Source organism: Filicampus tigris, chromosome 15, assembly GCF_054856515.1.
Source record: "Filicampus tigris isolate MCC_2025a chromosome 15, RoL_Ftig_1.0, whole genome shotgun sequence".
Classification (NCBI taxonomy): domain Eukaryota; kingdom Metazoa; phylum Chordata; class Actinopteri; order Syngnathiformes; family Syngnathidae; genus Filicampus; species Filicampus tigris.
The window spans coordinates 9,458,388-9,471,700 of NC_141231.1; the positions used below are offsets into that span (position 1 = coordinate 9,458,388).

Consider the following 13,313-nt stretch of genomic DNA (forward strand, 5'->3'; position numbering starts at 1 on the left):
CTCATGGCACACGCATGCACTCATCATGCTATCGGCTCATCTCTGTGGGCACCCGCCCTAACCCGAGCGCCCCCAGATGGCTCTCCAATGATGAATGGCAAATCAAGTGGCGCTTGGAGGTGAGTATGTCACACAAACTCGTATTTACATCTTAGGCAGTAACGCAACCCCCATGGCCCACTCATGCAATCCCATTGTCTCACACACACACACGCACACATACGTAGCTCAAGGTACTTCCATACTTCATGATGCACCACACATGGATTGCTCGCTGGCCGTTTCGAGACTTTGCAGTCTTGTTGTAACACATGCAGAATGTGGCCTGGCATTGTCTTGCCGAAATAAGCAGGGATACCCCTGAAAAAGACATTGCTTAATGGCAGTTATGTGTTGCCCTTTCAGCATTAATGGTGACTTCAGAGATGTGCAAAGTTACCCACAGCATGGGCACTAACACACCTCCATACCAACACTGATGCTGTCTTTTGAACTTTGTGCTGATAACAATCTGAATGGTCCTTTTCATCTTTGGCACACATGGAAACATGTCCATGAGTTCCAAAAACAATGTGAAACACGGACTCGTCAGACCACAGCACACTTTCCCACTTTGTGGCAGTCCGTCTCAGATGAGTTTGAGTGTTATTGATATATGACTTCCGCTTTGCATGGCAGAGTTTTAAACTTGCATTTTCTAGATGTAGTGACAAAATGTGTTTACTGACAGTGGTTTTCTCAAGTGCCCACGTGACAACTTTCTTTAGAAAATTTAAGTCGGGTTTTGTTGCAGTGAGGGATCAAAGGTCACAGGCATTCAGCTAGTCAGGGTTCTACATTAAGCCCCTTTTATTGGTTTTGAACCGGCACTGGCCGTGTATATTCATATACAAAGTATGTGTGTGTGTATATATATTACGCTTTGGCTGGCCCGACACAGTCACGTAGTGGCCCCAGGCCACTGTTCATGAACAAAGTAGAATCCTGCTTGTCTTTGTAGTGTTTTCAGCTTAATATAGGTTGAAATGGATATGGATTTGTAAATTATTGCATACTTTTATTTACGTTTTACACAATATCACACATTTTGTTTTTATTCATTTGATGTCGACAAGGAAACTGTGACCATTAAAACGGTTTGTGAACATTTTTGAAACCTTAAACGAACCCTGACGAAAAAACTTCAAAAATGCTTGCAAGCCTTCGCCGCTCAGTGAGATACCACCTAAATGATGCAAAGTAAAAAGAGCGAGTTACAATTTTTGAAAGATAAAATTCTGAGCAGCAATCACTTTTAAGGTGCAAAACATTTGTCAGCAGGTGTTAATTGTGAATTATTACCAGTACTACAACAACACATTTACCCTATATGATACTAGTTTGGAAATTGACTTTTGTGGAGAGGTGCCAGCAGATAGCAGTCTTGACAAACAACAACAAAAACCAGCACACAACAGAGTATCTAGTGTAAATACAAGTTTATTTATTAGGGATGATGCTCCATGATCAACAAAAGCGGAAAAGAACATTCACAGTACATTTCCCTATCATGGTGCATTCAAGCTTCAAATCCCAATAGCTGTGCTTCGCAAATGTTACATTACAAAAATATTTTCCGTGGGTGGGACAGAGAACAAACATTGTAAATTGCCTTGGTAAAATGATCAGTTCCTTAGTTTTGGCCAACTACCTCTAAATATTGAGTTGATTTAATTGTTCCGCCGACAGCATTAAGTTTTCATGCGATCCCATGTAAAGTACACAAAGTATTAGCATCAACTCGGAACTAGACTGCAGCAAACTGAGGTCAGATGGTTCAACAACACACAAAAGACGGCGACGGGTTCAACCAAGATTAAGTATGGAAATAGCGTGTGATTGGTCAGATGGTAAACGCTATTGGTCGTGTGCATGAAGAGGTAGAGAGAAATGGTGGTCAACATAGCGGAAAGGTCCAAGGTGTTAGTACACAAAAGCAGGTCTTCTTACAGAACATTTACAAAAGACTTGAAATGGAGCGACTCTTCTCATTGTTCCTCAAACCAGGAAAAATAACGTCACGCGCTATAAACTATACAACATTTCTACTCGGGTGGACTTCGTGTTAGCTGTGATGGCACAAATTAGAACAAGGCTGGAAATTACACCGCATGGTTCAAGTGGCAATTCTTCCGGATTGCAGTAATTCTCAAATTGTGGTATTCCATTTTGTGGTATGTGAAAGAATCACTGCCTATGTGCAGTTAAGATGCATTTGACTTGAGTTCAATACTTATGCATTTAATCTTTCATAACTGTTTCTTTTTTAAGTGGACAGTCAACCCAAACACATTTTTTTTTAAGAATATGTTCTATGCAGGCCCACTAGTTGAAACACGGAATTCTGATTAATACTGCGTTTGTGGACTATGAGTTAAGCAATAAGGTCCATCCCTTTTTAGCCATCTCAGGGGGCGGCTATTTTGTCAATTCTGTCGACTGAAAATGACATCACAACTGCTCAGGGTTCAGTTAACTACTGTTGGTTAGTACTTTCTATTTTTATTTGTATGTATTTGTATAATATACAATAAAAAACAAACAAACAAAAAAAATAAATAAACAATCACGGCTGACCCGTTTCTGAAGCTGGCTGTGATTGGTCGTCGTTACCTGAGCCCTGCGCAGTTGTGATGTCATCTTCAGTCGACAGACAAAATGGCCACCCCCTGAGATGGCTAAAAAGGGGTGGACTTTATTGCTTAACTCATATTCCACAAATGCAATATTAATCAGAATGCCGTGTTTCAAATAGTGGGCCTGCTGGGAACATATTCTTGAAAAAAAAAGTGTTTGGCTTGATTTCCCCTTTAAACATTTAGATGCATTCTTATTAACGTTTATGTATAATACATCTTAACTGAATCATAATTGAATAAATTGGGCATTTGGACCTGCCTTGTAAATCCAGCCTAAAAGAGTAAAAGTTGGGCTTTGATGTGTCATGCATGCTCAGCGAATGGGACCTGTTGAACAATCTTGGTGTGAAACTTCCTTAAGAGGCAATAACACAAATGACAGATTACACATTTGTCGAAATCCGATACAGTTGAAATATCTGAACGCAAGATCTCATTGCTGTCCATTAAAAAGTAAGTCTCCACATTTTTCATGTTTATCTGAGGCAGAAATATATCTTTTGTTGTTTTTACAGATCAAAATGAATACATACAGTAGATACATCTTTTTGTTGGACAGTGAAGTTGTGTTATTTTAAGGTCCATTACGAGGCTCAAATCATAATTCAAGAAGTGACCATGACTTCTTAGGTTTCTCAATACAGTATAAAACTGTAAAAGGACTTTACAAAACTGTTTTGATCATATTGCTTGTGTTTTCCTGCTAGTAAGGAAAATTAGCTTACAGTATGCACCATGAGATTAACTGTTACAGCAATTTGAGCCATTAACTCATTCACTGCCATCGACGAATTTACTTGTCTTTTCATAATCCAGCCATTCAATCCCAGGAATTTTATTTATATATTTTTTTCCCAAATGTTAGGGTAAAAGAGGCTCTGAAAATGTCTGGCAGTGAATGAGTTAAAAAGGGATTGTCGAAAAAATGGGTAAAAAAAACAAAAATGTTGCCGTGTTCTCTGAAACGCCATTCACTTGGTTATTAAAGAAAAAAAAAACATGTTTTCAATATCTATTTACTAAAAGTGTAATTTCACACATCTAACATGTAATTCACTCAATATGGATCTCCACAATGTAAATGGCAGAGCCTTCCTTCATCTAAACGCTAAAAACAAAAACATGTAACCGCACAAATGTCACACGTATGATAACCGTTGCCATTTGTCTAACTGTGAAGTGTGGTCTTTGACGGGACTGGCGCAAAATGACGCTGGGCCCCCGGTGTGGTTCCCTTTATGTGCGAGGGGGTTCTGAGGGGTCTTAAGGGGGGGGGGGGGGGTGGCGGAGCGCGCCTCACTGAGCCTCGCGGACCTTGGCTTGCAGGACGTCGCACGTTTTCTTGGCGTCACCCAGCAGCATGGCCGTGTTGGGCTTGTAGAAGATGGGGTTGTCCACGGCGGCGTATCCCACGCCCAGCGAGCGTTTCATCACCACCACCTACGGCAAACGGGAGCGGCCAACGTCAAGAGGGTGAGCTCTGTCTTTCTTTTCACAGCCACCGACGATGGATGTTGCAACGGAGCACCTCGCGAGTCCCCCAACTAAGCAGCCGTCAGTCGATGGATTTTTTTTTTTTTGCTAGCGAGCAAAAATTGGACTTACGAATGCACTTGAGACACTCCGCCATAAGATGGCGAAAGAAAATTTCACAACATCCGGCCGCCATCAGTTCACATGGTGACCTCACAATCAAAGTACAGTTGTCTTTGCTTTTTCATTGATGGACACTCCTATTTTATTTTGGGTTGAATACAGTGCAGCAGTGACAATGTCACCAACCCTCAATGGATGAGTCTAATTAAGACATTTAAAAGGAAAGTAAAAAAAAAAGAAGTATCTTATTCAAATTACTTCAGCGCAAGGGCAAGAATTTAGAAAAAGAATGTATTTAACAAATGCAATAAAAGACCGTTATCCAAGGCATGGGGGGGAAAAAGGCAGAAGCGAGGTTTTGGTGAACCGGTTGTCTTACTTCCGGTTTCGAAATATAGCCACCAAAAGAACTCATATTTCAAAAGAAATTTGATCGCCACTGTGTGTATATGCAAATTGTTAACTGTAGATATTTTAAAATAGCATGATACATCTCCTATTAGATGAAAAAAAAAAAGCTGCAGAAAGTGAGGAAAGCATGACAAAAAAGGCAAAAAAATGAATATTTAAGTTGAACGTAACCATTAAGGAAAAAGAGTTTGCTCATTACATTATATTTTGTTATGTTATTAATGTATGTTTTTAAACAGTACAAGCCTGCACAGAGTGAATTTTCTTATTAGAAGCATGTCACTAAATCTTTTGGGTATTTTTGCGGTGGCTGGAACAGATTAATGCCGACATGATTCATTTCACTGCGGAAAGTAGATGTGAGATACAAGTGATTTCAGTTACGAGCATGGTCACAGAACAGCGATTGATCTCCCAAGTCAAGGGACCACACTGCACTTTATGCTAATTCTGGAGCCCTTCCAGCTCTAGGACATCTGCTGCATGAATTTCCTTCCCCCTGTTTCATTTTAGGTGATAATTTAATCCCGTCTGTGCCAAAAACACACTTTGTTGCTGTTTTGAGCGGAAAAGTTCAGGAAGTTTATTCTCTGAAATGGCTTATTCAAGCTTCACTTTGGAGACTGTTTAAAAGCATTTTCCTAAACAGTGCATGCTCATGTTGGTCCATCTGTGTGTGTGTGCGTGGGTGCGTGCATGTGTATGAGGTTAAGTGGACAGCCTCCTTTTATTTCTGTGGGGTGGAGGCAGTCCTCAGTTTATAACCAAATTCTGTTTTTACGGTGGCGAAGGAACTCAAATCTTTGCCCAATGTGGTACCTTGACTTAAAAGCGCCCAAATGACGAGATTCAATTACGAGTCACTGCTTGGTCACTTTTTTTGCTTTGTGTTGCGAGACAAAATTTGAGTTACAAGCAGCCTTTAGATACACCGCCGTTTGAGGGAAGTGAAAAAAAAAAAAGTAGCCAATTCTCTTTAGCCGTTTACTGAATGGGACAAACAGTCAAAGACACAAATACAAAATGACAACACTCACAAGGAGCACACAGCAGATGCTAAGACGACATATACATAGGCTTCTTTTGTTATAGTCCTCGGGTTGAACCATTTTGAAAAATAAATTAATTGTTTGCCCGCAATATTGTGACTGCGATTTAATATGCGAGGTCCTCTTCTCGTCTATCTTTTTTTTAACAGACACAAGCAATAAATTCGTCTGTACATCAATAAACAACATCAGATTTACTGTATGAATGTATTGTATAAATGATGTGTAGGTTAGGTTTATGCCAAAATAAAGGCAAAAGAACAATTAATTAATATGAATGAGCTTATTTATCTACTTTAGAATTGTTCACTTACTAAACAATTCGGTTTGTAGTCAACCATAACCATAAGCCACTCAGTCAAAAATCAGACTACAATAATGTAAACAAAGTTTTTTTTTTCCCCCAAAATTGCAGCATTTGCAATTTGAAAATTGTATCCTACCACACTGCAATGTCGATTTGAATTTAATTATTTGTTCAGCCCTAAGCAGTACCCCACAAATTTCCAGAAGAGAGAACTTTTTGGCCAAGGGCAAATGTCGTCGGGTTCACTTTTTGCTCGCACCAACAATGAGACGGGGAAGAGTCATGTCCCTTCGCTTGCGCTGACAACTCAAAACAGGATACGAAAACAAACAAACAGCTCATACAGCAACGTTTTAGGGGTTTTGAAACCAGGATGTTTTAAAACCGCGGTGTACATTGAAACCAGTAACCTGCCCATGCCTATCCGCGTTGATTGAATTGGGTTATCTTTTGAGTTGTTTTGTAAAGGCTGCTGTGGGCAAAGAGTATCCATCCCAGATCTCGGAGCAGTGCCATTCCACAGGGACACAGTCACCCCTAATAGGATCAGGATGGCACTGCACCTGGCGATCTAACCATCTCTCTCGCGATGCGTATGTGTTTCTTGTAACATCAACTCATCTGTTGCTGTTTTATCTATTTCAGGCCCGGGGGTCTTGAATGTTACGACGCAGCGGGCGTGTGCCAGATGTGTCTCACCTGCTTTGCCTTCCAGACCTCCAGCACGGGCATGCCGGCGATGATGGAGTTGGGGTCTTCCTGGGCGGCGGAGTTCACTGTGTCATTGGCGCCGATCACCAGGACCAGGTCGGTCTCTGATTGGACACAGAAGATTGTTGAATTAAATAGGAAGCCTATACTAATAGGACAGCACATGTTCAAAGAGGGTCATGACTACCACTTTCGACAAAAGTGTGACAATTTAGTTCTTTGTATTTGCAGTTCTTTGAAAAATCACATACTAGATAAGCGGCTCGGATAATGGGCGGATGTTAAGGCTGCAGACTCCAAACTTAAGATTCTTGGACCTCAAAAAATACTTCCCCTCTCTTGCAGGATCTTCATTCTTTCTTGGAACTAAATTTGGGTAACAGTTCCAGTGGCCTTCCAAAAGTTCCAAGTTCCAGGTTAAAATTCTTGCGCCATTTAAGTATAATCAATAACACATCTTGAGCATATCTCACATCACTTCAGTGAGCATCAAGGTTGTTTCATTTAATGAAAACTGACAGAATAACAAAATCTAAAATTGGAAAAAACATTTTCATGAACGAAATAAAAACTAAAGTGTTTTTAAAAAAATAAAAACGTACGTTTAGAAAACTAACGAAAACTAAGTAGAATTATGACCAAAATGTCCTTCGTTTTTGTCTTTGTCAACTAATATCATACATGAGTATTGGGGGTTCATTTTAAATGCATTTTTTTCGGTATTGCTGTACAAGGTCAAACAGTCGTTTGAGAATTGTAGTTTACTTTCCTTTATTACTTACTGAACAAATATTTCATATTAAAAAACAGACAAAAAGACTAAAACGAATAAAAACTAAACCAAAACGAAGTACTTTCCCAAAAATAAATAAATAAACAAACCTGCTCTAAAAACGAATGAAAAATAAGTGAAAAAAAGTAAAAACAAAACAAACACTATAATGAAAAAAAGCAAAACTATTAGAACCCTGGTGAGCATCAAAGACCAATCAGACAGTTTTGCTTTTTCTTGGAATTTCTTTTTTCCAACAAGGGAAAAACAATAAAAATCAGCACATTTTGAAGCTTCAAAATTACTCTGCACTTGCTATAACAGTCCGCTTTGCTTGCGGAGGTAACTGTGTTGGACTATGAAATCATATTACACAAAGTGAGAGACCCAACTACAGTATTTGTATACAAACCATTCAAATGCCAATTTTCCATTCGGTATCCCTTTTAAAGCATTATGCTGGATACGCCCTATTTTTGGATATGCCCTATTTTTGGATGTGAGAAGGTTAAGCACAGCTATACTAGGATGACCCAGCCCGTCTTACCAGGGAAGTCTTCATTGATTTCGTCCATCTCCAAGACGATATCGTAAGGGACACCGGCTTCGGCCAACAGCACGTTGAGCTGACCGGGCATACGGCCGGCGACGGGGTGGATACCGAACCTGCAGCAACATAACGCAATGACTCTTTTTGATCAACATGAACATAACTTTACAAAAAGATGGGATATAATTATTCAGTTCCCTTGCTGAATTTGTACATTTGATCAGTTACAAAGAAATTGACAATTCCTTTGTATCCAATTTTATACCTGTTTATTCCTTGTGGTAATAGACTGTATATCAGTCAAAAATGTGTAAAAAAGAACATTCAATATAAAAGTTATAAAATCTTAACTGTGTATTTGATCCCCTACAACTCAAGACAGAATTCTGGCTCCCATAGGTTGGCTGCTGCCCATGTGGCTCACACCGTTGGAACTTCAATCTATTTCAATAACTCTTAATCTCAATTCGTCATCTGAATTCATTTCATACATTAGAATCTGAATATCACTGCGTGCAACACCAAAGAGCTATCAGAGTTATCAGGAACAAGACTGCAGACCTGCTCAAGACTGGAATGGGTTACAAATGCACCAGGAAACACTTGGTGAGGTTGGGAAAACTACTGGGAGAGAGAAAGCAAAAGGAAGCATCCGAAAGTCACAATTTACAAATTCAGCTGGGGATCAAATAATGATTTCCCCTAATGTACACGTGTTATCTTGAGGAGACGTGAATAAAGCGGCCATGTCGTGTAATGGCAGCCGCCGTTTGCATTGGGATTAACTTGTATTAGTTTGGTGATTTTAGGCGGGAGCAGAGTGGAGGCGGCCAGCGGCATCTGGGACACATTAGCGGCGGCGGCCGGGGATTGAAAAAGACACTTTGGACACAGTCAACGCGAGGGAAGCGAGAGTGAATTTATATTGTACAACAGGACACCTAGAATGTAAGATTAAATGGGATTACAGTCATTAAGAATTACAATACAGAGCAAAGTAAAGAGAGGGAAATACGCTTTCTCTTTCCTGTTCTTGAACTCTGACCACCCGCTTTCTCTCTAATCAAGTACAAATGCTTTAAGTAGCTTGCAAGCAGCAGCTGCCACCACCGTCATCAAACAGCGGAGGCGGGACAATTACACGGGCTTCCGCTCGGCCTTTCCTCATTCATCCTTCGTGTGTTTGTCCTTTATTGCTGTCCTGACGTTTGGTCAACTCCTTCCATCGACACAAGTCATTACCCCGCCCCCCTTTTTCCTTCTTTTGCCTTGATGCAATTTTCAGTAATCGACATCATTTGCAACACACGAACACTAAGGTTATACTGGAAGTCATTCAAAACTATCGAGTGCCCCAGGGTTCCGTCATCCACTTTAGAACACAATTACTACAAACATTAGCTTGTTTGTTCAACATTTTATTCTAATAGAGTTTATATTGGTGATCACAACAGGGGCGGCGTATGTGAGGAGCCAATAACTACAGCGCAGCAGAGCCGTTACAAGTCAAGAATGTTAAATTGGAGGAGAATAGCCGGGGTGGGGTTCGGGGTGTGGAACTTACCGGACGTCCTTGCCAGAATCTTTGAGATTCTTCACCAACTCGGCAATGGGGTACTGTGCCTTCGCAGCACAAAGACCATAACCTGCAAGAAATGGTGAACTTTTTTCAGAAATTTTGGGACAGAAATAAAAGTGACACCGCAACAGTAGTTACACATCACCGATCGTAAACATGAAGCAATAATATTGCTGGGGTAAAAAAGCACATGGCGAGTTTTCATCTGGTAAATGAGAATCGTATTATCAGAAATTCATGTTCATAGATGAATAAAAAGTATCACGCAAAACAAAAGCGTTTCCAAAAGAAAAACTGTTCCTGACCAAAATGCATTATGTATGAAGTAGGAGGCTCCAAAACAAGAGCTGTATGACAAATTCTGCCTCTAGTAATGCGTGATTTAAATTCATAGGTTATTATTGTTCATTTAGTAATGTACAACTACTATGTAACACTGAAAGCCGTTTCTAAAACGTGGGTACTTACATAGCTAAAAAAGGTCACCAAAATCTCAGAAACAGATACACGGTGTGTAAGATGACCAGTTGCCAGCACCGTTGTCTGGTGTAATCTCATTTTAAATATCATTAACGATTATGAAAGTATGCGGCCTATTTATAGCAGCAGCGTGCTTGGCAGTGAATGTGGAGCACCAAAATCACCAGTGTGATCAGGCCGTTTCAGCTAAGCATTAACACCACGGGGACATTTTTGAAGTGCAGTCTGCAGCTGACCCTCCTAGCCCCCCAACCGCAGGTAGACGACCCGCTGTGACTGCGTTTTACGATCCCGCAGAATGTGCTAATGTGGTTGCGAGAGCAAAGTGTGCTGCGAGTTAGCGCGCCCAAGCATGTACACTTAAAAAGAAAGAAAGAAAGAAAAAAAAAAAAAAAGTAAGCAGTGACCTTGCCAGCTTCAAAGGAGCTCCACTGCCAGTGGTTGCATGTTGCCAAATCACCAATAAAACGTTAGATGTTGGCACAGGGGTTGACGGGTACTCTAGTCGATGTGGTGATGCATCATTAAGGCGGACTGAAAAGTGTCTACTCAAGTGTACCAAGGAGTCTGGAACCGTAGTTGTTGTTTTTAATTGTACATTTATCCTTTTAATCAATATACCAGCTTGAGGGGTTACTGACAACATTTTTCTCCATTTTATTACTTTACTCCTACGTGCAGTAACCAAGCAGCAAGGACTGAAGCTAACACATATTTTTAGAATTGATTATTCTACTGACTATCCCACAGATAAATTGGTTGCTATTTGATTTTGCATGAATAAGCTGGACCTTGACTGCTGTTGGGGGGGAAACAATACAAAAAAAACAAATAAATTATTCTGTGCAGTTGTTTTCTCTCTGCTTCCCAACATTCCATATTTTGGAGAAAAATAAACCTGAAGGGAGATGGGCCAGACAAAGCATGCAAATCCAGTTGATCGAGAAAATTCTTAATGTTTTCCCCAGATGTCAATCAGGTTGAGGTGACAGACGGCTGCAACTGGTCTGAAATGGTCCAAGTGGAAACACGAGGATGGACTAAAAAGGGCAGCACTCTGCAGTCTAGTGCTGATTACTGCAGCAGAGTAAATAATCAGCCATTTGATTACACAGTGTTCCAGCAATTATGACATCAGCAGCAGTAAAACCTTAACACTGGATACTTTACATAGTGACCGAATAGGGGTCAACTTTTTAAAGTTAAAGTTGCATGGACAAAACCGTAAATAAAACATTTCTAATGTGGTAGCTTCACTCACCTATAAATAATTGTGACAGTCCAAATATCCTTGACAGGCTTTGTTATGATTATTCTAAATTCTCATATTTTGACTAATGTTGACTTTGACAAATATTTCTGGAATTCTTTTTTTTATTTGTTGAATAGCTGAAGAAAAACAAATCGAAACCATTTTTCCGCTACTCTGTCCAACTCAGACTTTATTTTGGCCCGTTTTTGGTCAGGCTGTCTGATATGATCATTATTGTCATCCATTAGTTACAGAAAAGTCAAATTTTACATCACAAAAAAAATTTACACACAAAGTTAAAGGGGAAGTCAACCCAAACATTTGTTTTCATATGTTCTATGCAGGCCCACTAGTTGAAACAAGGCATTCTGATTAATATTGCGTTTGTGAAATAAGAGTTAATCCATCCGTTTTTCGCCATCTCTGGAGGCGGCCATTTTGTCACTTCTGTTGACTGAAAATGACATCACAGTTGCTAAGGTAACAACCAATCACGGCCCACCTGTTTTCTGAAGCTGAATCCTGATTTCATGTTTCAATGCCCATTGACATTGTACTCCTCCTATGTGCATGTCCTGGCCACCAGGGTGGAGTAGAATACAGGCACACATAATACACTAAGAAGTATTTCACATCTAAGTAACTTAGTAAGAAGCTGTAACAGTCTTTTATAAGAATATACTGTATGCCTCAGAGTATTGTTAAGTTGGCTGTCTAGGTGTGCTGCTGCACCGTTTGTGTTCGACTACCCTTTGCTTCTAGTTATAGTGTTATAACTATTAAATCATTGATGCTACTTTTATTAGCCCGTCTACAGTGTCTTGTATTGTAAGTTAGCATTATGCTAGCAGACTTCCATAAGTTTTGTGGTTTGCTTAGATACACAATAAGTAATTCTCTTTGTTTAATGTTTAAACTTCAACTGCGTATGGCAATACACCGCTTGAAGCGTGCACTTGGCGTACTTTTTGAAAAAGTGTTCACTATCCGCTGCTTGAGATAAAGCTCGCTAGCGTCGTTTATCGTTCATGACAAACAGTTTAGCTCACAACTCAAGGCAGAAAAATAAATAAATCAGCTGAGTGACAGTATCTCCAAAAATCTGAACATTGAATCACTCATAAGTCGAGGTACCAATGTTTTTCCTATGTTTTCAGGCAAACATTTGCAGCCAAAACAAATCCATTCATTGAATTCAAGGTCACTTAAACACAGAATTTGGACCTGGGAAGAATAATATTGGGCGTTGTTGCTCATAGCACAATACCGATGCATGGAACTTGGTGGCATCACTTCTAAAACGCTAAACTCACGTACCAATAAGTGGGCAGAATTTGAGTACACTACCACCTTCTGATCAAAGTCAGAAAAGGCCAAATTATTGGATGTGTCCAAAAGATTAATGAAGTAAAATAGGACTAAATATAGTAAAATATATAAAAACATCTTAAAATTCACAATTGCAGTGTTGTATCTGTGCCTTTAAGGGGCATGGCCTCGTGAGTAAAATCAGGGCCTGAAGCCAGTTAGCCAAACTTGTCCCGAGTCTGCGAGTGAGCATCTGGATGTGAGCGTTGGCCAACTGCAGTTCCTCGCGAGTGTTCTTGATTTGTATTTGTGTGTTTGACTGTCCCGTTCAATAAACAACTGAAAGTGCATCGGCAATTTTTACTCAATCATGTATGTCAAAACTATGGGGGCCGTAGAACTCAAAATGGGACTCAAAGTTCATAAAAGTAGTTATAGCTACAAGTAGTTATGTCGGTATAGCAAAGGTTTTTTTTTCCCACATATTTTACATCGTATCTAATTTTTGTGCCTGTTTCAATGAAATGAGAGCATGCAGTCCATTGCAGGATGTCTATTTACCAGACACGGCCACACAAGGGCCCAACAATGTGTGCTCCTATCATTGCAAGTGTGCATGG

General features: G+C 40.0%; 1 protein-coding gene across 2 annotated transcripts in view; it reads right to left on the minus strand.

Moving 5' to 3' along the window:
• Positions 1–1,461: 1,461 nt before the first annotated feature.
• Positions 1,462–13,313, minus strand: part of nnt (nicotinamide nucleotide transhydrogenase) — a 58,050-nt gene continuing 46,198 nt past the window's right edge. For both annotated transcript variants that reach the window (XM_086052680.1, XM_086052679.1), the window contains 4 exons: positions 9,639–9,720; positions 8,072–8,190; positions 6,741–6,856; positions 1,462–4,118 (listed from right to left, as the gene is read on the minus strand). In XM_086052680.1, coding sequence (XP_085908806.1) covers positions 3,975–4,118; positions 6,741–6,856; positions 8,072–8,190; positions 9,639–9,720 — 461 coding nt within the window. In that variant the 3' untranslated portion in view covers positions 1,462–3,974. The remainder of the gene's footprint in view (positions 4,119–6,740; positions 6,857–8,071; positions 8,191–9,638; positions 9,721–13,313) is intronic.